The following is a 25,877-nucleotide window of genomic DNA, read 5'->3' as shown; positions in this document are numbered from 1 at the left end:
GTTCATCTTGACTGGTGATAACAATGTAGTCTTTAGACAGGTTTTCTGTATCATTTCAGAGTCAACAGTTGTTACTGGGTTTTCCTTTGTGGTAGTCACCTTCTTGCTGGGCTAGCAGGAGAAGGCAGGGCATATGTGACATGCTGCATTCTTGTTGCTTCCCATTGTCAGAGCACGGGGTCTTCTGCTGCATGGTTTGTGCTGTGGCCTCACCAGAGTGCAGGCTCTCCAGGCTTGATGGAAACAACGCATTCCTGAACTTAATTAATCCTTGTTCTGCTTTTTCTTTTGATGACCTCACATGTGCACGTTTCCGTTTATGTTTCATTCGTGCCAATCTTAGTATTTCTGAGACTAGGCTCTACACTGTAGTCTTACAACATGGAGGAAAAGAGAGGGATCGCAGTATCACTTCCCATTTTCTGCTACGGTGGATAAAGTCCTTACTAGACAGGGTCTGGCTACATAGGGAGAGTACCTAGAAAGCTGGGGCCAGTAAATGGAGAGTAAAAGAAATTCTCATAGCCCTGAAGCTCCGCTGACACTCTCCAAAATGTGCTTGCGTCAGGAAAATTGGCAGCGTTGTATAAAACAAAAGATGAAAGCGATGTTGCTAATGTGTGCAGCAGAAAATAACCTGCTCACCCGGATGTGCTCACTGGCTGCTTGGCTTGTCTTCAGAGGCAAGTGGTGTGGATAGGTTGGCTATTGCTAGCACTGGCACTAGTTTTCCTAACAAATCGCAGCCACTCAGGACAACCCCACCCCCCCCGCTGAAAATGCCATCCCCTGCTGGGTTGCAGCAAGATGCGTGTATCGTGGCTTTTGGCCACTGGCAATCTTGTGAGCTGGCCCTGAGGGTCCCCCTACTACCAACGCATGTGTGATGAGAAGCTACAGGTGGTGCTTCCTTGCCCTGTAATGAGGGAGAACAATGCACCGTGGGCAAGCCAGGTCCGCACTCAAGATTGCAAACCCATGTTAGCTGGGGGCAGCCATTTCTCCCTCTGCCCCACCGGTCTGTGCTGTGGACGGCAGGGCGTTTAGACCTGCCCCAGGGCCTCATGCTGCCATTCCTCTTCTGCGCTCACCGTCTCGAGCAGGGGAGGCCAGAGCTGTGGCCCGGGGGCAATGCAGGTACAGGCTGTTGAGAGGTTTTATGCTGGTGCTCGCTCCCTTTTCTGGCTTTGAGCCCTGGGGAGAGGAGAGGGGACGCGGGCCGGGCACTGCGAGGCCATAACGGCCCAAACCGCGGCCTAGGCCCGGCGTTGCTAGGGCATGTCGCAGCCGCAGGCCGTTGCTAAGGGCGCTATAGAGCCGAGGCCGTGCGCTCGGGCTAGAGCGGCACCCGGAAGCGGCTACTCTGCCCCTCCGCTCTGTGGCCGGGAGGCTGCAGGATAATGGCGGCGAGCGCGCGGGGCGGCGGGTGGCTCGGAGCGGAGTGCGGGGCGGGCTGGGGCCCCTGAGGCCGCCGCCATGTACTCGGCGGCCGCCGCCGCCGCCTCGCCGCCGAGACGGGACTTCATCTCGGTGACCCTCAGCCCTGAGGAGGCGGTGGGGGCTGGTGGCTACAACAACAGCAAGGCCTGGAGGCGGCGCTCCTGCTGGCGGGTGAGGGCAGCCGGGCGGGGAGGGGGCCCAGGGCTGCGGGGGGCCCCGGCCGTGGGGGTGCTGTTGACTTTGAGGGGGGCCCCAGCCGTGGGGTGCTGCCGGCTGTGGGGGGAGCCCTGGCCTATAGCGACCCGGCAACGGAGGGTGCCCGCAGGCAGGGTGGGGGGAGCCCCAGGCAATGGGGTGCTCCCGGGCCGTGCGCTGGGGGTCCTGGGCTTTGGGACCTGGGGGGGGGGGCGGTTCCTGGGCCGTTGGGGGGTTGCAGCCGGAGATGGGGTTGCCCCTGGGCAGTGGGGGATGCGCACCCGGCTGTGGGTCCCCGGCAGTTTGACTGTCCCCAAGCTGTGGAGCAAGGGGGTGCTGCTGGGCTGTGGGCACCTGGCAGTGGGGGTGCCCCCAGACTGTGGGGCATGTCCCACACCGGGGGCTCTGAGAAGAGCAGCGTTGGGGTGGCAGGCGTGAGATGATGTTCGCATTGCTCCCCGCCTGGTGGGCTGCAGGCTGTTTGGGGGGTGCTCTAGGCTGCGTCCTCCTCCGTTTTTGTGAGCAAAGTGGTGGAGAGTAGGGTGTGTGTTTGGGGAAGGAATCCAGCCCTTTACAGGTGAGGTGGGAAGGGGATTTGTTGGGGGGACTGCACTCCCTGGACAGGAGCGAAGGCAAGAGAGATTTGGACTTGGTATCTCTGCTCCCTATTTTGGGGCTTGGAAGAGAAGCCGTGTCCTCTGCCCTGGAAAAGTAAAGGGAGTGGTTCCGCTTTCTGTGGGAAGGTTGAGCGTCAAATGGAGGTCGCTGGCAGGGCTGTGTGGAAGTGATTTTATTTTCTGTTTGGGGGTAAGGAGTGGTCAGGAAGCTTGAATGGGGATGACTGTCTTGGGTTGGAGAGACAGCGCGGACAGGTGTGACTCCAGGAGGTGACCTTGCACCCTTTTGCAAAAAGGGGGGAGAGGAATAGCCACCTAGTAGAGGCTTGACATGTGGTCAGATTAAGAGTATAAACAGTCCCTTTAGGGACATAGGGCTGCAGCTCCTCTCCTATCTACAGTTCGAGGATTGTGGTTTCCAGGTACAAGACATTTCACCCTTCTTTTGTCTTTATTCTTTATCTGCCAGAAAACTAAGTTGCTGATGAATGCACTCCTGGGGATGTGTTCTTTGTTCTTGGGATGGATAGGAATAAAGTACAGAGTTAATGACTCTTTTCTGCCCTGAGTAAGCAGAGAGCTGCTGGCTTTGCAAGCATCCTTCTGAAATTGGGAGGTCATGATACAGCTGGCAGTGCGGTTAGAGTCAAAGGTGAATGAGCAGGATCAGCGTTTTGCTGTGTGCGTAAGGAAGAGTGCGCAGGATCACAGTGCCATCAGCGGTAATAATGTACAGATGTACATTGTGGGCCTTTGCAGTGTGGACACACTGACATTTCCTCATTGAAATATGTGCAATCTGTGGTTCTTACTAAGCAGGTGAGAACTGTAGGAAGTTATTCCTATAGTCAGCACTGAAACCTCCCTTGCCATATGCCAAAGCAAGTCATTAGAAGCAGACTGCTACTGCGGTGCACTTGGATAGCACTGTTAGAAAACTAACAAAATAGTAATTTAACAGTTAGTTAAGATCAAAGTGTTAAAGATTCCAACTGCTATAAATGGGAAAAGCTTCTCTGTTAGGCTAAGGTAGCATTCGATGTCTGACTTTTAGTGGTTTTGTCATAAATACTTGCATCCATTTGAAAAACATGTTTTTGCCCAGTACTAATCTTGTGGATGTTGTGTTCTTGTCTTGTTCATCGTGCTGTTGGTTTACTTCACTTTCACATTGCTGCAGGTTGGTGACTATATTTGTGGTGGCAGGCCCTAGTTTGGATGATATTTTCACAAAGGTTATTTGTCAGAGGCAAAATGCCTAAATTTTCTTCCCTAATTACCAGTCTTTAGCTTTATTTTGAGCTTTTCTTCTTTGCTGCGATACCATTCTTAGTTTTCCCGCCACTTTCTTTTGTTTCTTACTTTGCATATCTCTTCCGTTCTGGTTAGCAAAGTATTATGAAAGAGTCTCATGGCTCATTTCAAGATTTACATCGGGGCAGATGCATAGGTCAGACAGCAAAAGGTTGTGATGGAAATCAGTGTGCTCTAGATGATGCTCTCTCTGGGAGTCTTGGCACTTGGCAGTCCCTAAGGTTCTTGCAGCAAGTGGCTCTGTTTCTCTGAGCCTACTGTGGCATATGCTGGCATGTTATATTTCTGTTCTGTCATCAAAGAAAATAAGTGATGGACTTCTGCAGTTGGAAACTGAGGGTAAAATTAAACTTAATCAGTTTTGTTTGCCTTGCTCTGAATGAACTGATAGGAGTTTATTTTTGACTGAGTGGGCTCTCTAATGTCATGCTAAATATTCTTCTTGTTATTTATTTTCTTTCTCAAAGAAATGGAAGCAGCTGTCGCGACTACAGCGGAGCGTAATTCTCTTCCTGTTTGCCTTCTTGGCAGTCTGCGGAGTCATTTCATATACAAACATGGGAGAGCCGTGGAAAAGTATGTGCTCTGTGTGGCTCAGAATGACCTGAATATGTGTTATATTTAAGAGATTGTTTTAGTTTTTGCAATTAATTTTAGTTTGTATTGACAATGACTGGGTGCATTCATTAAAGTGTAGTTGTTAGATAATTTTATGTGATGTGTTTCAATGGATATCCTTACTCAGAAATGCTTTTAATATGCCTTTTTAGTTCTTTATCTTGACTAGCAGCCACATTTTGTTGATTAAGGTTTGGAGACCGTGAATGTTTTTTGATTGTGTTTGTACGTACATATTGGTAACCCAAATATACACACTGAAGATAAGATAATCCTCTCTTTGGATTTTAAATTGCATGCCTTTCTGAAATGTAAAGGCACATTTACCTTTGGTATTATCTTGCTGCCTGAATTGAAAAGCTGAAATAAAAAAGAAAAGCATACTCTCTTCAGCAGCCTCCTTTTATATTATGGAAATGTTAATACCAAAAGACACTTTGTATCTAGCAAGCAGTGTTTATTTACCAATGTTTCTTAAATGGAAACACTTTTTGGATGTGCAGATAGTATGTGAATGTAGCTGACTATTCATAAATTTCTAGCTGGAGTCTAAATTGTGAACTCCCAATGTTAATTCCCTGTGCTTTCGTGTGTCTAGGTCTAACAAACAAATCATTGGACGATCAGAGAATAGAACCAGAAATTCCTGGGCTAAAGTTGGCAAATCCAGCTGTTTTGCCAGCACCTCAGAAAGCAGATGCCAACCTTGGAGACTACCCAGAGCTTTCACCTCAGGTACCATGAGATGAAATGAGTTTTTATAAACCTGCCAAAGAATTTGTGAAAGCTGCAAATAGTGCTTGGTTCCAACAGTTGTCATGGAAAAAGAAATTATAGCCTGCAATAAAAATTTTCTCTGGATGGAATGATATCCTCTCAGGAAGAGCTTTGGTTATGGTATAATATGTGTTGGCTTTAACTTGTATGCAGACTGAATTGAAAGAAGAGGGACCGTGTGGGGTTCCTGGGAATTCTCTTATTCTATCTGAAGGAGTCATTTCTTTAATATGAATGCTGCTGAATAGTGTAAGCATTTAGGAGGCACTGGGTGGAAGCAGGTGTAGCAGGAATCTTTATATGTAGTATATGCTCTTGTTTTGTTAGTAGTGTTAAGCGTTCAGTGTGCTTTTTCTTAATCACTGATACATCTAGGAGTGAAGAGCTTTAGGTCACGTTGACCTGTTACTTGAGGCTTCACTTTCCTGCTGTAATTTGTTTGGACTTTTAATGCTGTAGAGTGCTCCAGATGTCAGTCTTGCAGTTGCCAGGAGCCTAAATAGTGTGCATGGCTGAATATGAGACGTAGGATACAATGTCACACTGAATTCTTGCTAATTCTAATAAAAATTTACTGTACCTAGTAAAATGAAATCAAATATCTTTATGCTCCTTTGACAATGCCTTATGGTAATTTCATATCTGGTAGAAATAGTGTGAATTAAAGATAATTTGTCAGTGTAGATTTAACAACTGGGTAGTTTTACCAAAAGTTTAAAAACAAACAAACAAATCAGGCAAGGTCTTCAGCATACCTTCCATTCAAGGCAGAATTTGTGGGATGATATCAAAATAAGATTTTTTTGAGGTTATATGTAACATGGGAATGCTTTGAATTATGAATTGGGATGTATGAACTCTGCAAATACCAAGCACATCTTGATTTTGTTTTTTTCCTTTATTTTCTCAGAAGAAGCAGCCAAAGCTGCCTCATGTCCGACGTGGTCCTCCTAATCTTCAGATCAAGCCACCACGGAGGGACATGAGGCTAAAGACCCAACGTGATACCAACAAGGTTGTAGAAGAACCAGTCCAGGCTGATAAGGAAGAGAAAACGGAGAAATCTGTTATCAGGTAGAAATATTTCCATCAGGTTACAGCTTTTCTCATTTTGTTTTCTTCTTTGCAGCATCCATTGGACGTTGCAGCAAAAATTGTAAGGCCTTTTTGTTGTCTGTGTTGGCTGACTTTTTTTTTTTTCTTTATGTGTGTTCTTCAGTCTTGCCTGACAGCTCTTGACATGCTGGGTTGATTTATTTAATTTGGGAAAATGTGCAGCTTTTCTGTTTATATTATTTGTGTTATAGAACTCCAGAGAGGATTTGGAGCCCTGCTAGACTGTCTGTTTCTAATGCATTTATACACTGTTCATACCATGGAGAATTTTCAGTGCGTGTAGATTTCTTCCACTTGTTTTGTGGAAAATGTGAACATACCAGTATCAGTATAATAATACTGTCACAGGTGGCTTTGCCCTGGCCTAGATTCAAAAATTATACCAGTATCACAATGTCGGTTAGGAATATGATGGCAGTAAATGAAGCAAGCCCAAGCGAAACTGGCAGAAGCTGTAGATGTGTAGCTGTGTAGATGTAACTGTGTAAGATATGCTTACCCCTTTCTTGAAAAGGGATTAGTCGTACCAGTTCAAAGCACCTTTATGCAGATAAAATAAATGCTTTATCAAAGGGACCTATGATGCTTTGATTATATTGATACAAAGATATAATTCTCAAGGATATTACTGATGGAAGTCTTTTGATTTGGGGATAACTGAAGGGATGCAACTTTGAAATAGAAAAGACTACTAGAAGTTCAGCAGAGATGCTTAAGATGTGAGAGTGCTAGACTTCGTTTGTGTCCTTGTCAGCACTGACACAGCTCAACTGATCATAGCATCAGATTTGTGCTTGCATCAGCATGCTGTTTTGGCTATTAGGATTATCTGAACGCTCTCAGAATGACTTGAGTATTGTTCCTGTTTCTCTGCTGATGCTATTGCTGGTAGACTTAAACCAGTAGTAACAATTAGGAGAACTTAGGAAAACAGTTATAGCACAGCAAAGACTTGTTACAAATTTTAAGAGTGAAGGTAAGAAAAAGAAATGATTGGATTTATGCAAGTCATAAGGTATGCTAACTGTAAACAGTATGTCCTTTAAAGGTTGCATAAGCCAAGGTCCCTTAGCAGGTATATCATGAACTCAAAGTTAACGTATGTATTTATTAAGCATGGTCAAGATTGTTTGATCTTGACATGAACCTGGCAGGACCCGAGGTCCTTTCTGAAAGAGTTTTCCTTCAAAAGGTTCTTAATAAAACTTCTTTCAATTGTTTTATGCTTCTCTGTTGGTAGGAAAGGCTTGTGAACCCCTTGGTAGTAAAGCAAGTACTTTAACTGGCTACTCCTTTGTGCTTATTCATGAGTTCTTAATGATGTTCATTTGTACAGTGCTAATTTAGTGTTAGTGGCTCCTCTGAACATTACAGTTCTGAAATGAAACAAAATACTTCAAATGCAATCTCAGATGTTTCCATATGTATTAAAATTTCTTTGTTAAATTCCATTGCCAAGATATTTAATAAAATCCCAAAAGCTATAAGACACATTTCTTAATTCAGTAGAATTTCTCTGGTGCCAATGACTTTTTCTTTGAACTAAACAATTAACTAGTGAGTAACACAGTTATTTTGATCTTTGATACAAAATCCAACTGATGTTTCATTAAATGTAGTGAAAAATAGGAAATACACAGGCAAGTCTCGTTCATCTGTGCAATTTTCTGTAATCAAATTAAGCGTTAATTTCAGTTCCTTGTATCTTGCAGCTGGAGAGGAGCAGTGATAGAACCTGACCAAAGCACTGAACCTCCTTCTAGTAAAATAAAGGAACCAGAAAAACCTTCATCTATGGAAGCTGAAAGCCAGAAAGAACCAGGTAAGTAGCATAGTTAAAGATACCTTTATCTCTGACTTTCACAATCGAAGTTGTGCAATTCCTTCTTCTGCCCCCGTACCATTTTTTCCCCCCCAATTCACAGGAAAAAAAAATCTGATGGGAGAAGGGCATAGGAAGGAAAAATTGTACAGGAAGAGATTATGTTCCTAGAACATCAAAGCCTTTCAGTGTCTTTATTCTGCAATGACAGCCTACATGCTTGTTAAACTTTTTCAGAATTTTGGTTGAATTGCAGTCTCAGTTCTCAGTATTGAATAAGGAATATTTTGATGCCTAAGTGCAACTTATCTGATGTGACTCTGTGTTTGAAAGTTACAGAGTGCATGCTATACTTCCCATTTCATGCAGCTCACTGCTACTTCTCTCCTCTCCTAGAGTGTTTGTCTGCTTCTGAAAAATGTGTTGGGTGTCCTCTTTCATTTTTGTTACCAGGACCATAGCTGCGAAGGTGTATAAGCTGTTTACTTATATGAAAATTTATGAGCATATTCCCCCCATGTTATATATTTTTGCAGCAACATTGTTTCCACTGAGATTTTGAAGCAAGGTGATCCCAAGCTAGAGAGCCTTTTGATTTGGGGCTTCTCTGTTGCTTTTCCAGAAGATAACTTCTTCATGTTTTAGGGGATTGTAGATCTGCCCTCAGTTTCATCCTTTATCTTGTGAATTTTGTATGCTTTCCCTCATTGTTATCTTTTCAACCTATAGAAGAGAAACCAGAAGAATGGGCACTGAACATATGCGCTGTTTTTTCTTTTTCTTTTTCCTCTTCTGTTTATGGAGGGCATACGCTCCATTTGGGTTGTCTTGCCCACTTTTTTGCTTACCTTAAACAATTAGAGTGGCATTGAAAATAAATTTTAGTACCAAAACTTTGAAATCTGTCCTCTGGGAAGAGGCAGACATGCCCATCTCTTCTCCAGGAAAAAATAGTTTAAAGAGAGAGAGCTTGAACAGAACAGTTTCCTTTTCCAGCAGTGGTTTTACTTTCCCTGGATTGCAGAACAAAAGGCACTATCTCCTTGAATTAAGCTGAACTGTTTTTAGGGCTCACCAGGAAGCTACAGTTGTTTTTGCATTTGCCATCCTTGTGGAACCTGTTGTTCTGCTTTCCAGGTTCATGCGAGGAAATTCTGCCATGATAAACCCAGACACTGGAATAATACAATGTGATGTATTTGGCTTGTGTTAGTTAAATATAAATGGGGTTACTTATGCTGCTTGATGTCTTCCACTCTAAAATTCTTTCTTCATTAGCTTATAAATTTGCTAAACTTCAGCTAATGTGTTTGACAATTTTCATGCTGGATGTGTAACACAGGCTCAATTTTTATAGTAAATCACAAACATAAATTTCAACCATTTTGAGTAGTAGAACAATGGAAAAAGACATGGCTTTGCCCAAGTTAGAAAATGTCAATTTTTTCCTTTCTTTTTAAATGAAAAATTCAAGAGAAATCATTTTGTGGAGCTGGCTTAATTTAGCAGAAAGGAATGAATAAGGCATGGAAGATGCAGAAAAAATGATATGTAGTAAATTAGCTGAGGACTATAGTTTAAAGCATATGTATACAACAGCTGAATTACAGTTGATTAGGTAATCTTAATTCTGGTATATCCTGACTTTCAAGTATTTGAGCTTTAATGATCTCATCAAGCAATTATGCACATGATCATTTTAATGTTGTATTTGGAGAAATTGCTTTTTTTGTCAGGGAGAGATCTCTGTTTCCACTTGGCTGAACTGCTGACTAGAAATACTGACTGCTTATTCCATGGAGAAAAGGCTGTACTGAAAAAGAATAACTTGATGATGGTTTTTCCTTTCCATTGATCACTTAATTTTGGAGGGGAAAAAAAACCCCTCGATTTGAGGTAGAATTCAGCAAAACGATGTTTGGTATGGCTGTATAACTCCACTGTGGAAGTCTTAAACCAGGTGTTGTTTTTCCTTTTGTAGTGCCCATAAATGAACGTCAGATGGCTGTCATAGAAGCATTCCGCCATGCCTGGAAAGGCTATAAGGAGTTTGCCTGGGGACATGATGAACTGAAGCCTTTGTCCAAATCTTACAGTGAGTGGTTTGGACTTGGGCTTACTTTAATCGATGCTTTGGATACCATGTGGATTTTAGGCTTAAAAGAAGGTAATTTTTTTTTCCTTTTTTTTTTCTCTCTTTCTCACTTTCTCTAAAGTAATTCCTTATTATCTCTTCAGACAGTATGCTCAGACTTCTTTGAAGAGAACACTGATTATGTGTTGGTGATGAATTTAGTTTTCCTATGAGGGTAAATATGTATGTAAAAGAACCTAAACATATTGAAGGATACTTTTGCTCTTGGATAAGAATTTGAGCCACAAACAAATTATGTATAACTGTGGATATTTCTGCTAGAAATTGAGGAGTGGATTAGTAGGCCACCTGAGTTTGTTTCTGTACTAAATCTCTGGTGTTATCTTTGTGGCATTATACAGCCACCATAGGCTTTCTACCTGTCAGCTTTGTCATTAGCCTGGGCTCTCCTGCTTCTGTTTTATGGCACCTCATAACAATATTCACTATCTAGATTTAAGAGGTTAGTTTCTCTAAGGAGTCAGCGAGGGGAGAAGGGGAGTGTTCCATACTTCTTTCCTGAACTACTGTACCGTGAGTATTTTTTCACGGTTCATTGTGGAAGTGACTCTGTTTCTAGAAGACTTTCAAACAGATTTTAAAAACTAAGCCAAAAATTCTGCAATTCTATTGCAAGAAACTACTTGCTTAATTAGTCTTCAGGCAGGTTTTTTTCTTTTTCTTTTTTTTTTCTTTTTTAAAGCAGTATTTTAAAATTTCTGGACCTGGGTCTGTTCAACTTTAGTAGACAGCCCCCTTAGTATAGTTTTAGAAAGGATGCTTTTTTTTTTTTTTTTCTGTCAAGACAGGAAGATCGGAGCTGCAAGTAAGGATGCAATGAACAGTATAAGTTTTTCCCACTTCTTTCTTTTCTACCTTTGAAGTTTGTGTTCATGTAAAATATTAAATCGTTTCCACAGCATGAGTCACCAGCTCTAGGCTTAAGCAGGCTATCTTGAAGTTTGTTCAAGTTGACAGGGTGCTGCTTTTTTAATAAAAAATTGTGAACTGCGTAGAGTTTTTAAAATAAATTATTAGTGATTTAATGTGTTGAAAATGGATTCTAGTTGAAGGCTTTTTCATATTTTATAGCAGTTCTTTTGCTGATTGCTTTAGAAAGCTCTTGGGGTTTCTTCTGAATAACAGATACTATGTAAATGAAAGTTCTGTCTGGGGCTGCTCATCTTTCTTACAAGCTGATGCATGCTAAAGCTCTTGTGGAAGAGGACCTTATTTTTCTATTGTATCATGTTGCTGGATAGTGATAATGTCTAACAACACAGATTTTCTTCTGTGGCTCATCTCAGTAGACTTAGCATGTTTACCCAACATCCAAGAAAACCCAGAATTTACAAAGCTGCGTAAATTTTCCTGGCTTGTGTAGTTAAAACAGTTTGTTCAATTCAGGATAAGCTATCTCAGATTTTATTCTTAAAACACAGGAACGGGAGTTGCAGGTTTTTTCCTTGTGAGGGCGCAGAGGCATCCTTTCACTGAGAGTTAGTCTCCTGTGCAATACCTTGCATTTCTGGGGAACTGGTTGTTCTTGGAGACGGGCTTTTCTCTCTGGCAGGCGTGAAATGGTTTGAAGTAGCTTAGCCCTAAGTGGTGGTAGAGGCATCCGCTAACTCACCAGAGCCTGTGAAAAAGCAATCACTGAGAGATACTGCTGAACAGCTTGCTGTCAAATCTGAAGTCTCTTTTTTTCCATTCCTTTTTGAATTAGTTGTGTGTTATAGAACCGTTTCTGTTTCTGGGGGAAAAAACCTGCAGACTGTCTTAGACACCATTTATCTTTGATGCCTGTAGATTTTGTGGGTTAAGTACTGAAGTAGGAGGCAGGCTCCCCAGGACACTGCTGGGCTGGAGGCATTAATGGCTGTTAATTGAAAGTGTTATCTGTTATGTTGACAGATAACAGCTTTGGCTTAAAAAGACTTCATTTTAAAGATCAAAAGGCTTTTGTGGAAGCGTAACTGATTGTCCAATCAAATGGATGGGCTTGAAAGATCTCCGTGTCTAGATGATTTTCATGGAGATTTATTTATTTATTTAAAACTAGTAGGAGCTTGTTATTTTGCTGGGTGTTTCTCTTTGTATACTCTGTTGCACACTAAATAAGAATTAAGAATTTTCCCCGCATGTGCTCTTCATTTTATTTTTCTGCTTAAGATTATGATCTCTTATATGGTAATGAGTAACTACCTTGGATACATGGAATAGTAATGTCTCTAGTCTGGTGCTTGGAACATGCTGGAAGTTCATCATAGATCTTCCTTTTATGTCTTGCAGAGTTTGAAGAAGCAAGAAAATGGGTAGCAGATGACTTAGTATTTGATAAAAATGTGGATGTGAACCTCTTTGAGAGCACTATTCGTATCCTCGGGGGCTTGCTGAGCACCTACCATCTCTCTGGAGATAGCCTCTTCCTGGAAAAAGCAGTGAGTGATTTGAGTCTTACAATTGAAAGTGGAATATGTATCTTATATTGGGCAAAGATGAGGGAAGATTCATCAGAAAGTTAAATGTTACCGTTTTTTTCATCTGTTTCTTCTTTAAAACAATGGGAGAGTATTCATTTTTAATCTTATTAGCCTGTGCCTTTGTTTGCTGCCTGAGTAACATCAGAGCCCTGCTGTGTTTTATTAGGCATACTTATAGATATGCCTGTTTTTAGTTAAGAAAGGGCTGAGCATAATGAGAAAATTCATGAAGGAAAAGAGAAAATAAATAGCTGGAAAAGAGTATTAGTTGTCTTTTTCACCTTTTCCGTGTATCTTAACAGCTATCAGCCATCTCCTTAAATTAGTGCTCATCTAGCTGCAGATTCAATGATTTCAGAATTAAATCATGTGGTTTAGGGCTTGCAGAATAAACTAAGGCATACGATACTGGGAACAAGGTGGAAACTCGGTAGTCCTTACTGTGAATATGTCCATGATCCTTTTTAATTTTTTACTTCCTTGTACCATCTAAAACTAAGATGGTGTCGCCTTTTTTTTTTTCTGCCAGCTTGCTGAAAGAAAATGTAAAGATTTTTTTTTTCTGTCCCTTGCTCTTGGGTTTTCTTTAGAAAGACATTGGGAGCAGGCTTATGCCAGCATTCAACACACCCTCCAAGGTACCTTACTCGGATGTCAACATTGGCCGAGGCACTGCACATCCACCTCGATGGACATCTGACAGCACGGTGGCAGAGGTGACCAGCATTCAGCTGGAGTTTAGGGAGCTCTCTCGTCTCACCGGAGATGAGAAATTCCAGGTATGGGAGAACCAGTCAATTCCCCCCCCATGTACAGTACCACCTTTAATGCACACGGTCTGTGTGAGCTCTCAGTGATGTTAAATGAATTGTGAAGCGCTGGATGAAGAAAGGAATAGAAAAAAATCATTCCAATTCTTTTCTTAAATAACAAAAGGTAATAGTGGAGGTGAATAATTTTTAATAATAACTTTGATACTAGGTTATCAGATTTATCAAACCTAATATCTGATATTAGGTTTTCAGATTTTGAAAAAATACGAAGCTAAAAAAGGGCTATTAAGCTGTGCCTTGCTTAATATTGTTAGAATTTGGTGTGAGGTTCCTGGCTGCCCTTTTGTAAATGCTAAGAATAAAACCATGGTGTTGTCCTCCCTGAGCCCTCCAAGGAACTTAACTAAAATGTGAAATCACTAGATCTGAGCCCTGTAGAAGGTTCCATTATAAGGGAAAGTTAGTTGAAATGAGTAATTCCAGAGAACAAGAATAATTTCCACTGTCCTTTTCATTTAGCAATTTTTTCTTTATTTAAAACAATATGTATTCATGGCTCATGTTTAAAAGAAGTGCAGTTATTTAAAGAAACTAACTACAGCATGGTTCATGGAGTTGTTATTTTTAGCTGTATTCCTAGTTTGCAAATATCAGTAAATAAAGATGGTTGTCCCATGGCATAGTACTGCCTTTAGAGTAGACTTACAGCACTTACTGAGGAATATAGATGAGCTTTGTGTGAGGGGAGGAAATGGTTACAAATATCTCGGAGCACTTAAATGTACCCAGACCATTGTATTTTGAGAGTCAAAGTTTGAAATCCTGTATTTAATATATTGTATGAGCTGAACTTGATATCCATCATGCTAATTTGAGGAAGACTAGTTAAAGATTTGTTGTTGGCCTGAGGTTATTTGTCACAGTTTTGTGTATCATTTATATATGTAATTTACATTCAATGTATGTTTTTTTTCCTTTTTCTCCTTGTAGAAAGCTGTAGATGAGGTGATGAAGCATGTTCATACCCTCTCAGGGAAAAATGATGGACTAGTGCCTATGTTCATAAACACCAATAGTGGGCAGTTCACTCACCTGGGTGTCTATACTCTGGGAGCCAGAGCTGACAGCTACTATGAATATTTGCTCAAGCAGTGGATTCAGGGTGGGAAAAAAGAAAATGAGTAAGTTCTTTCTACTCTTCGTATTTAGTGTGAGAATGGTGCAAGCTAGAAAACTTTCTGTTGTAGTTTGCTGCTTAAAGAATAATAAGCTATGTACCCAACAGTCCACTAAAGATATCGCTGAGTTTTTAACAGCAAGCTAGGTAAAAAAGAGAATCTGTGGTAATTTGATGTAAGAGGACAGAGCTTAGTCTCAAAGCTTCTCTTCTTTAGTGCATCAGGTGTGTGGAAGGTTGCAGACAGGAAACGAGAATTAAGTCCTTGCAGTAGATGTGGAACATACTTACACTGCCTTTGGAAACACCAGCGACGCTTTGTTTCACCAGTGGTGTCTAATTCCAGATGCAACTCTACAAAGCAAGTTTGTGTCACTGCTTTTTCTGTGCTGTACTTTGACTGTAAACTGAGAACCATTGTCTCTGGGATCATGAATCATGGCTTTTTGTCAACATCAAATGGACTTATTCAACAGGGTTTTCTTACACCACAGTACTTGCATGGTAGCTATAGTTAATTCCCAGTTGATGGTGACTTTCAGTTTTTGTCAGTTTTTGTATTTAATTAAATATCATTTTTTAGACAGAAAGAATGGTCTTCTAAAGGGTTGCGTGGAACATCAGCCATGGTTAAACCTATTCTGAATGTGTGTATTTGAGCTAACTGGGAATGATTTTAATTCACAGACTGTTGGAAGACTATGTGAGAGCCATAGAAGGAGTGAAAAAGCATCTTCTTCAGAGATCACAACCTAAGAAGCTTACCTTTGTAGGAGAGCTTGCTCATGGCCATTTCAGTGCCAAGATGGTAAGGAGCATACCTCCATTATTTAAATAACTAAATAAAAAGACACTCCCCACACCCACCCCTAATACAACCCTTGACAGCTGTTGGGCTGTCGCTCTCTGAGCAAAGACGTGTTCTCTGGATATGTGAATCAAGGGCTTTGCTGTGCTGCTGGAATACGAGTAGCAACAGCTTTTGAGGTTGCACATACATGTGGTGTACCAAGGAGAAACTGAAGTGTATGTGGGGAAGGAGGATTACTGCAGGTCTGTGGGCTGGTATAGTCCTGTTTTAAAAGAAAACCAGGACTATAACCAGTATAATGGCAGTACTTCATAACTTGTTTGCAGATAGTGGTTGCTTGTGCAGACCAGGGGCCTTCTCTTTGGCTTATATTTCCTTCTCTGAGTCACTCTAGAAATTCCATTTATGTTCCTGCAGTAGTGAACTTCATACAATTGCTGTATCTGAAACTGATGAGGCAATGCCTATTTATTTGTGTTTTTCACAAATCAAAAATAGGTGGTTGCTTTCACACCTGGCTTCTCAGATTTACATTTAAAAGAGCAGGTGGTCTAATACTGTGTACTGGATGTAAAAGTCTGAGAATTTTGGATGGTAGTGTCCATTCAGGACATGTGATTCTTTTTCTGCATTTAGGGTTAGTGAATGAAATACCATGCTCTTGGCTGTAGGGAGAACTTTTGAGCTTAACTCCCTGGTCTTAATCTTTGTATTTATTCTCTTTAGAATGCACTTTAAGATTTCTTTCTTTCTTTTTTTTTTTTTTTTCTTCTCAGTTAAAGATCTTAGGCAAGTGAAAGTATTGTGTGTGGGTTTTTTTGCAAGATAAGTGGTGTATTATTAACGTATGTGTAAACTTGCAGGTACTTTTTTCAAATCAACCTGCATTGAACTTCAGTGAATTCTTTGAGTCATCTGGTTTCTGGGTTTTTAGTTTACCAAATGTTCAGACCTGTTCTTGAGCATGTGCTTCTAGCATCTGAATTTCCCAAAGCCTTTCCCAGCCTGCTATTAGTGAGACCAGAGTCTAGGTTTTGGTTAGAGGGGGTTCCCCCCACCTCAAAATCTGACAAGATTGAATTCATTTGAAATTAATTTCCTTGGCTGTAGGCTTCTGCATGAGTGAATGCACTTGCTTTTGTCTCAGGGAGATTTGGTGTTTCATCGATTATCTTTGCCTAAAAGGCTTGACAGGTATCTTGCCCTGGTTGACTGGAAAAGTGAAGGTTGTTAGTCTCGTAGGTTTATGTTGACTCTCACCACCTTCAGCCATTTCTTGTAGGACTGGACAAGGTGCTAAGAGGTTAACAGAGGTGCTGTTTGCGCACCGGGGCTTTTTCGCTATATTTTTGAGTGATGAGAGCTGAGCTTTCATTTTGAATGGTAAGAATTATTTAAAATTCTATATGTGACACTAATGCGTAATTCTTACACTCGTAACACCAGCGGTGGGTTAGCCCCTGAAAGAGGATGATCAGTCTTGTAATGCAAATTGAATTTAAGTGGAGTTGAATTTTTGGCATTTGATATAATGCTGTTCTCAGATGTGTTCATGAACTGACTTAGTTAAATTCTTGGAAATGTGACTAAATTCATCTCGGTTGTTTGCCGATATTGCACAGTTCTTGTGATAATACTGTTCCCCATGCCCTTTGAACACAGTTTACTATAGCATGCAAAAGCTAAGAAAGAAATGTCCCTGTAGTCCTTTCATTGCTGCTGCTTTGTGTTGGGATAGTGAGCATGAATACCATGCACTGTATTATCCTCAAATACCTCTTTCCTGTGATATGTGAGAGCCAAAGATGTTTTGCTCAAGGTGTCTGCTGGTTTTGGCACCCAGCTAGAAGACAGTAATTCTCGGAGAGCTAGCGGTAAGAATGGGAGCCAGCTGTATCGCAGACCCTGTACAAGAACAGTACTTTTGTAGCTTTGATGCTCTATAGATGTTTGGGATAAGGAAAAGCTATTACCCCTTCTCAAGTTGCAAGAAAGGGGCAAGCTTTCAGGCAGAAATAGGCTTGAAAGCTTGTCATTGTTTTTCAGTTGTATCAGTGGGTGAAATAAAAGCTGTTTTCTCTCTCCAGTTACTGTTGTTCTTTCATTACTCTCTGAAACAATCATCTTAGCATTACTGTAAATCTCCTTCAGAGGACCTCTCCCCTTTCCCCTTTGTTTTCTGTGGTTAGCTCCGATCTCCCTGTGGTCTCGCCTCGGTTTGTGTTTTAAAATATTGACACTTGAGAAATATATTTCTTATGTCACAGGGTTATTTTAACTTTCCCTATCATGTTCCTCTCTGTTTGTTCTGGGTGTCATGGCTTAAGTACTCGGGATCACTAAACGTTTTACTATCATCACAGATATTTTTCTGAGAACAGTCAATCTTCGAAATATGCTAGGATGTGTTTTAAATGGTGTCTCAAATTATTTTCTTTTTACAGACTAATTTTGCAATGGTATTTGTATTCCCTTTTTAATTTTTAAGTTCAGATGATGATCAGTTTGTCCCTGACTTAGTTGCCTGTATTGAGAAACCTTGAGATGATTTTTTTTTTTTTTTTTTTTAATGAAGTGTTATTAAAAGAACACTTCTGGTAAACCAAAAGACTCTCTCTTCCCCCTACATCAAACCTTTCCTGTTTTCAATAATTCGTCATAACTATAAAAAAGCAAGCACAGTCTTGTACCTTTTTCAAATTTGGAAAGTCCCTGTAATAATGCTGCCTGCATTACATCAGTTTCTTAAAAATTTACCCTTGAGATGTTGGTACCTGAAATGTAATACTCATTTTACTTTAGTTGATTTGTTTGTTTTTTCCAGTAAGAGTTGTCTTATCTTGCAGGATCATTTGGTTTGCTTTTTGCCTGGTACTTTGGCACTGGGAGCTCACAACGGATTGACTGCTGATCATATGAAATTGGCTGAGGCCTTAATAGAAACCTGTTACCAGATGTATGTGCAAGTGGAGACAGGCCTGAGTCCAGAGATCGTACACTTCAATCTTCATGCACAAAAGGGCCACAAAGATGTGGAAATCAAGGTGAACAGCTAGTTGACCTGAACTATAATTTGATGTCTAGTTGTGTCTTGAGTTAGTTCTGTCCTTTATTCAGCTGTTGAAACACTTCGCAGGACATCAGTGATGTCCTCTATTCTTACTGAACAGCTTTGCAGGTGTACCCTAGCTTTTTTTTTTTTTTTTTTTAATGACCACTGTAATGTATTTAGAAGCTGAATTATGTCTAATAAATCATTTGGGATATATGGAGATGGGAAATACCAGTCTGATCACACTATCTCCCTGCATGTGTGTTGGAGGAAACTCCCTATCTGAATTATTCATGTGTTGATTTTTTTCTTTTTCTCCTCCTCTTGCAGCCTGCAGACAGGCATAACTTGCTGCGACCGGAAACTGTGGAAAGCCTTTTTTATATGTACAGATTCACCGGAGATAAGAAATACCAAGACTGGGGCTGGGAAATCTTGCAAAACTTCAATAAGTATACACGGGTAAGGTCAGCCTATAATGACCTCCTTTTTTTCAGGACTGTATCTTCTCTCTCTCTCTCTCTCTCTCTCTCTCTCACTCTGTCTTGCCCAAGAACTTCTAAAACTTGCTGTCTTTCAAGAGTCATCAAATATCCTGTGGGGAGATTAAGATACTGCATGAACTGATTTTTTTTGGTTCTTAAAGTTTATGCTACACTAAATACTTAGTACGTTAAGGGATGGAACTTGTCATATAATACAAGATTAAAATGAAGATGCTCTATACAGATTATCAAAGTGTCTGTATGTCTTCTTGCTAGCTATCAGAATCTCTGCTGTCATCTTTGTAGGATTCAAAAGTTGAGAGAGGTCTGGCTGGATTGATAGAACACTTTGAAGTTTCCAGGAAAAAAACCCAAACCCCACCTGCCACAAAATAGCATTAATGTTTCAGTAGGCCTAGAGGGTTTTTTTTTTTTTTTTTAATTTTTTATTCATTGAGTACAGTGATCATGGAGCAATCCCTTTGACGCACTGTGAAAGTGCGATCCAGATGCTAGTGGTCATTAAATATCCATGATCTGTTCTTAAAAGAATAGGTGTGGTACTGTGACTAACTCTAATGTAGAAATTACAGTATTTGCTTCCTAAACATTTCTCCAGAAATTTCTGTGTGATGTTCTTTGTGATGCTGCTTTTACACTAAGCATAAATGGACATTTTTTTCCATTTTATTCTAGTGATTTGTATGGTAAAGTGTTTTAAAGTGTACTGTTTTTTTTTTTTTCATAGTAAGTTTTATATATACATGAAAAATAAGTACTTAGTAGCTTAAGTAATTCTGCTTCTTAGTACTTTCATTTCTTAATTAACATTCAGATGCTTTTGGAGAAAATAATTTTTTAGGTTACAGAAATATACAAATTTTCTGCTTCTTTACACAGGTTTCTACGGGCGGTTATACTTCCATTAACAACGTCCAGAATCCCAGTAATCCAGAGCCACGAGATAAGATGGAGAGCTTCTTCCTTGGGGAAACGCTCAAATACATGTTTTTGCTGTTTTCAGATGACATAGACTTAATCAACCTTGACAAATATGTATTTAACACAGAAGCTCATCCACTTCCAATTTGGATGCCAGCATAGACTTGGTGTCAGTAGATGTTCCAATGGTGGCATTTTTATCTTCAAGTCACTTTACTTTTCAGGGTTTGAAGAGAGATGCTGTATTTGCACCTTTCTTGTTTTAAAATGAATGAACAAAACAGTTGGGAAAGCATCTCTGGTTTAGAGAAATCTCGTCAGTCTTAAATCTACCCCCTGCGCTTTAGTTTGGGGATGGACAAACCGTGCCATGCTAAGCTGCTTTGCCTGGCATTGATGATTAGGTCGAGAGAATAATTGTAATGTGGACCATGACATTCACTGGGCTCTGGTGAACCAGAACTCACTTGTCAGTCTTACTAAATGGTAATTAAATATCAGGAATGCAGCAAGCTGTCTTACAGCACAGGATAGATTTCTGGTTTATTCTGGACGTACTGAAACACTTGGTTTATGGTACCATTCCTTTGTAAGAACCTGTAGTGTTTCAAGTGGTAAGTGGAATAACCAATGAACTGTACCATTGTCCCAGGTAAAAGCGAAGGTATCGGTGTTGTTACTGATACTCTGATTTCATTCCAGACTGTTGAGCTATGCTGCATTACGCTAGCAGAAGAAAGTTGCAGCAAAGCACCTGTCGTACAGTATCTTAATTTTCTAGAGCACTTTGAACAGTCTGTTCAAGCTGTGGCTGAAATGAATGATGGAAAGTTAAGTAGAAAATTTGCTGCTGGTTTGGCTCAAAGTGGTATATAATTTTGTAGAGGTGTTGCAGTTTTTTTAACTTATCTGCAGGAATGCAGGAGACAATGTGAAACAAGTGAAACTACACATGTGTTTTATATATTATTTGCATCAGTTAGACTCAGGTATTCTGACTGAAAGCTGCTTTGTGAGGTTGGGCACTGGGAAAGCTTGTGAGCACATTAGATATAGTTCCAGCTCAACCTCCTTCCATCCCTTCCTGTCCAGATCTTGCATATTAAGATGTTTGCTGGCTTAAAACAGGCTTACAATTGTACAGCAACATTCATGCTTTTCTGTTTTTTTTTTTTTTTTTTTTTTTTTTTTTTTAACTGAGGAGAAATTTGCAATTCTTGTTTTTTCTTAGCACTACCTTGGGTGGAAGCATTTTCATCAGTAGTATTAAAAGCAGACAGTCTAAATATATTATGGCAGTTCCTAGTCCCAGTAGACTTACTGAAGTCTGTTTAGTTCCTTGAAGGGAAAGCAGACCACAGATCTGTTTATAAAGGAATCTTACCAGAGCCCTGGGGTCTTTCGTTTTTACATGTGCAAATAGGTTTTAAACCATAAATTTTGAAATTAGCTTTCTAAAGTGCATTTCCTTTTGATTTTGTAGCTACTTGAACAGTTCTGTGTTCAGTAATAAGTTCTCAAAAATGTGCTTTTTCATATTTTTAAAGAGGTTGTTCTCACCAAAATGTTCTTCCCCCTATTATTGGGAGCCGTGGGAAGTTATATGCAGGTGCGTGGCAGTGAGAATGAAGTCCAGTCCCCTCCAAGTCTGGGGCTATGAAACAGAAATAATATAAATCTGACTATAACAGTTAATTTTCCAGTAGATGTGGGGGTTGTATGTGTTTTACAATATCTGTAACCTTTGTTTTGTTAAGTAAGCTACATCTTTATTTGTTTTACGCTGATCAATCCTGTTTGCTGGAGTCAGAAGTTACCCTTTGGACCACTATTTAAGTCTCTTAAAGAATATTTGTCATTCCGTTTACTAATGATGGCTTACGGAAATTGAGAATTTTTTACACATTATTTAACTTTACCATTCTTTGTCATCAAAGAGACCCTGGGTTTTGCAGAGTGTTGGTGTTCCTCCAGTTCAAACACCACGAGTAACCCTGGAAATAGCTGAAGTTTCTCACTTAAGTGTGCAGTGGAATCTAGGAGTCATAGCCTGAACAACTGATTTGTTACTAAGGCTTTTGTTTTCTTTGTCATAACAGTAAAGAAGGAAAATGCCATTGAAATGTAGGAGGAAACACCTTCAGTGTTTTCTTAACTCTGTGGAGCAGGTATGGGGTTACTGTGGAGTTGAGCTTTGGCTAAAAGCCGACGGGTTAAAAAGAGAGGTTGTGGAGGGGGAAACCAACTCAGTGAGACTGCTTAGCCTCTGCTCACTTTTGCTGCTTTGGCCTTGTGCCTTCGATTGAAGCTAGTATTGAACCCCTCATTGCTGATTTTGCTATGGGCTACAAGAATTCCAGAGTGTGGAGGTGTTTCACCTATATGACGGCCTTACTAAACAGGAATAAAGAGCAAATTCTTAGAACACGGGATACGTTTAAAAATACTCGCCAAACATCTACTGTCGAAGTCCTGTGTTAGTCTTAAAAACTGGTCAGCCCTACAAATGGCACTGTGGAGCTTGTGTTATAACTCCCTTCTGTCTCTCACTTGGCTTGAGAGTAAAAAGACGTGGAATTAATTGGCCTCAGAATGAGTAAAAGGGAAGAATAAATCTTCCCTTTCCAAATGCAGTTTTTGTCTTTTACCTGAGCAGGGTCTGATTTCTTCTCTACCTAATTCATCCTAGGAAACTGAGCTCTCTTTGCAAAATACAGCTTTATTGTCCCCGTCCTTTAAATTTGAAATTATTATTGTTCAACTCTCTGCTTAGTGTTGAAAACAAATGATTGTTTCAGACTCCTGCATCGCACGTGAAATGCCGAGAACCTAAATAATCTGATAAAAGCTCACCTGCTTCTTCCTGCTCTTCTGCAGTCACTTTAATTGCTAATATATTTTTACTTCTTTAACATGATAGGTTGTGTCAGATTAGCCTGTGAAATTCATGGCCCATCTCAATTCCACTGTGCATCTCCCCCCAGCCGAACAGGACCTTTGTACATCTCTGGAAAGTTTTCCTTCAGGTACTCTGTGGTTCTTTGAACCAAAGCCTTAACTGCAGGGTGTATAATCCATCTCGATATTTCAACGTGGCACGCTTCTGATGCTTAGATCACCGGACGCTGTGGAAAGGCCACATCTTCATCCACTGATCCTGCCCTTTTGCACAGAGAGCTGCCTTGGTTTCTCTCCAAGAGCTTGAGTGCCTTGCCTAATTTAAAAAAAAACAACAAACAAAAAACCCCCACCCAGCTACACCGTTCATTTATGCTTTCACTGAGAAGCAGAAACGGGTATGGTCACAGCTATAGAGTACCACACAGCTACAGAGCTTGGAAACCTCACACTCTGGAGTTTGTCAGAGCTCAGAAAGAAAAAATATGTACCTTTTTGCTCAAAGTTAATTAGGGAGCTGGATGGAAGCACATCTAAGCATCTAATCTCTAATCACTTCAGAACTGCAGCCTTGCTACCAGTCTTGGAAATTGGGAGTTTTTCAAGGTGCTTACAGGGGCCCTTCCATGTTTCACATGAGTGTCTGTTAGCAAGATTTTCAGCATTACATGCTAAACTCAAATAGAGCTGTGTTCACTCCTTTAAATACTAGGTAGAAAACCAGCTTTGTTTCCAATTCTATTTCAGTGTGATACTGCAGCGATGAGGGATTGCAGACAGGACAGGTTTTTGCAACTAATATGTTAAACAGTGCTGTGCTTTTCTCCTGCCCTTTAAAACTATAGTTATTTGCTTCAGCTATGCTCTCCCAGAAATAATCCTGCAGGCAGAGCAGCTCCTTATTTCCAATGCCACACTCAGTTTTCAGCGTGACACGACAGGTTAGCTCTCTGCTGCTATCTGGCAAGCTTGTTGCTGCTATGGAAGAGTTAAGAGTTTCCTGATTTTTTTTTTTTTTTTTTTTTTTTTTTTTTTTGGATTGAGGAAAAATGGTTTGGATTTTTTTTTTTTTTTTTTGGTCTCTCTGAGGTATTGTTAGAGGCTATTGGCAAATTCAAAGTCTGGATGCCTCAGCTTTTGCTAAAAAACCAAACATGTTCTACTGAAATTGATGCCTTCAACTTCCCAGGGAAACCTGCTAACTTTAACGTTCTGTTTCAAGCTCTGATTGAAAGATATATGACCAGAGACAGTTTTTACTATTTTGTGCAATGTTCCTGTCTTGGCCTTATGCTTTCTGTGCTGGTACGTGATGAATAATACACACCTCTTCTCAACAGTACTGCTGCTATGGATCTGAAATCCTTATGGGGGCTTCATCCATGGATGGTGCTCCCTATCACTTATTGCCTGCTTACATTCCACTTTCCTTTTGTGTTCAGTCATCAGCGCTGTTTTCAAGACATGCAAGAACTGTGACTGTTCTGGTTGGATTCTTCCCTCCAGCTCACAGAGCACCCCACAACCAGCATTTTCCGCTTAGATCCTGTTCTTCCTTGCCAAAGGCTTCAAAGCTGTTTATAGAAGCTTGCTGCATTCATTTCAGACATCTCCAAAGTTTTTGAAGCATCTATTTGTAATTATTTTCAGCAATGCTCATCTTTCATCTGCATGCAAGTCTGTTATGCTTTGAAGTCCACGTGTATCTTTGCTTATCCCTTTGCCATAGTATCTGAAAGCCTTTAGTATTCCTCCTTCTGTACAAATCAAACACTTGATTTGTGTTTCTTAGACTACACTGATTCCTTTGGTGTGAGCAGTATCTGCAAGAAGAGAATAACAGATCTGTAGAATCCCTTAACTTCATAGTTATAAGATTGAAGAACTTGTATCCCTCTGGAAGGTCAAAAAACACCTAAGCATCTGTTCACTCAAAGGCACAAAACAAGCCACTGTCCAAAGTTGGTAACTTGGAGAATACTTTCCAAGAGACTTATACTGAACTTGGGTGCTTTAATGCACTGTAAATCTCAGGCAGATCCTCACTGGGTTGGTTTAATTAGGAAGCCTGCTTGCAGGAGTTAGGGATGTTAGAAAGGCAATATAAACAAGAAGTAATCCTCTTTGTCTGTGGAGATATCCACCATCATCATCTTTCTCCTGGGGTGCTGGTCCTGAATAATTGCTATAGGATAGCAGATCTCAATTCAGAAAAGTCTTGGTTTTAGCACCTCAGTCAGGTTGCAAGTGGGAACATTGTATAAGCCATAGCTGCAACAAACCTGAAGCCTGACTTTTAGGATGAACAAAAGGGACACTTAAGCTCTTACCCAGGTTTTCCTACAGCGTGAATGCAGAAGATTCAAGTCTTAGTGAGGATTGTAGTTCCATTAATAGTCTTAAAATATTTCTGCTTTCTGGGGGTGCAGTTTGACTAATCAGGTCTTTTGTTCTTTGTTTGTAAATATCTGAAAGATCTCAATAATGGACCTTATCTGTTCCTACCCAGTGTGGGAGTGGGGGAGAGGCTTTGCTATTCTGTGCTTAAGAACAGGGGAGCGGTAAGTGGGTTTTATGCAAAAACCTTTTGTCAGCACCTGAATATTGTGAAATAACATCAGTGACTGACATAGTAGCTCTGGGAACCAATTGTACTGTGATAGCAGGAAGGACATAGAAGTGCAAATACTTAATACAAAGCCTTGTTTTTGAGCAATGTAATAGAAGTCGAAGCAATGCTGTGACTTTGCCTGTATAAGTAATGTTAGCATTTGATGACCTGGGAGGCTTCCCCCTACCCTGTATAAATCACTGTAAATTGATCAACTAAGACATTCAATCGATTACTGTGGTGTAGTATTTTTGCAGTTATGCTAATATTTATTGGTACACAGTAATTCCAGTAGGTAAGAATCCACCTGTTAATGTGCAAAGATGAATTTATTACACCTTGAAAGGTGAGAACTATCCTTTTTTATCTTTGGTTATACTACCAAGCCATGAAATTATATCACACACTTTAATAAACTTGTAATTTATTTTAAAAAGATTTGAAGATGTCTTAATTGGAAATGCGCCTTACTGGTACCTGACATTCAGCTCCTGAGTGACAGCAATACATGCTGGCATTACTTTGTGTGAATCACTTATCCACCTGACATCTCTTGTGTGTCTGATCAGTACTGAGACCTTCATAAAAACAATGAGTGAGAGGCTGACAGAG

General features: G+C 40.4%; 1 protein-coding gene across 1 annotated transcript; it reads left to right on the top strand.

Moving 5' to 3' along the window:
- Window positions 1-1,362: 1,362 nt before the first annotated feature.
- MAN1B1 (mannosidase alpha class 1B member 1) lies at window positions 1,363-25,701 on the top strand. Its single transcript, XM_026106211.2, has 13 exons — window positions 1,363-1,611; window positions 4,034-4,142; window positions 4,783-4,919; window positions 5,872-6,035; window positions 7,790-7,899; window positions 9,881-10,066; window positions 12,326-12,474; window positions 13,107-13,295; window positions 14,280-14,470; window positions 15,154-15,274; window positions 18,124-18,321; window positions 18,660-18,791; window positions 19,715-25,701. The coding sequence occupies exons 1-13, from the start codon at window positions 1,477-1,479 to the stop codon at window positions 19,916-19,918; spliced, it is 2,025 nt and encodes a 674-aa protein (XP_025961996.2). The 5' UTR covers window positions 1,363-1,476; the 3' UTR covers window positions 19,919-25,701.
- The last annotated feature ends 176 nt before the right edge of the window (window positions 25,702-25,877 follow it).

Source organism: Dromaius novaehollandiae, chromosome 20, assembly GCF_036370855.1.
Source record: "Dromaius novaehollandiae isolate bDroNov1 chromosome 20, bDroNov1.hap1, whole genome shotgun sequence".
Lineage (NCBI taxonomy): Eukaryota > Metazoa > Chordata > Aves > Casuariiformes > Dromaiidae > Dromaius > Dromaius novaehollandiae.
The sequence above is the reverse complement of the archived record's forward strand: the minus strand, read 5'-3'. Positions and strand labels throughout refer to the sequence as shown.

Excerpts from the sequence above, each read along its gene's own strand:
- MAN1B1 (XM_026106211.2), top strand. The coding sequence starts at position 1,477 with ATGTACTCGGCGGCCGCCGCCGCCGCCTCGCCGCCGAGACGGGACTTC. Across the intron at positions 10,067-12,325 it reads GATTTTAGGCTTAAAAGAAG|AGTTTGAAGAAGCAAGAAAA; the intron begins GTAATTTTTTTT and ends TATGTCTTGCAG. Across the intron at positions 12,475-13,106 it reads GCCTCTTCCTGGAAAAAGCA|AAAGACATTGGGAGCAGGCT; the intron begins GTGAGTGATTTG and ends GGTTTTCTTTAG.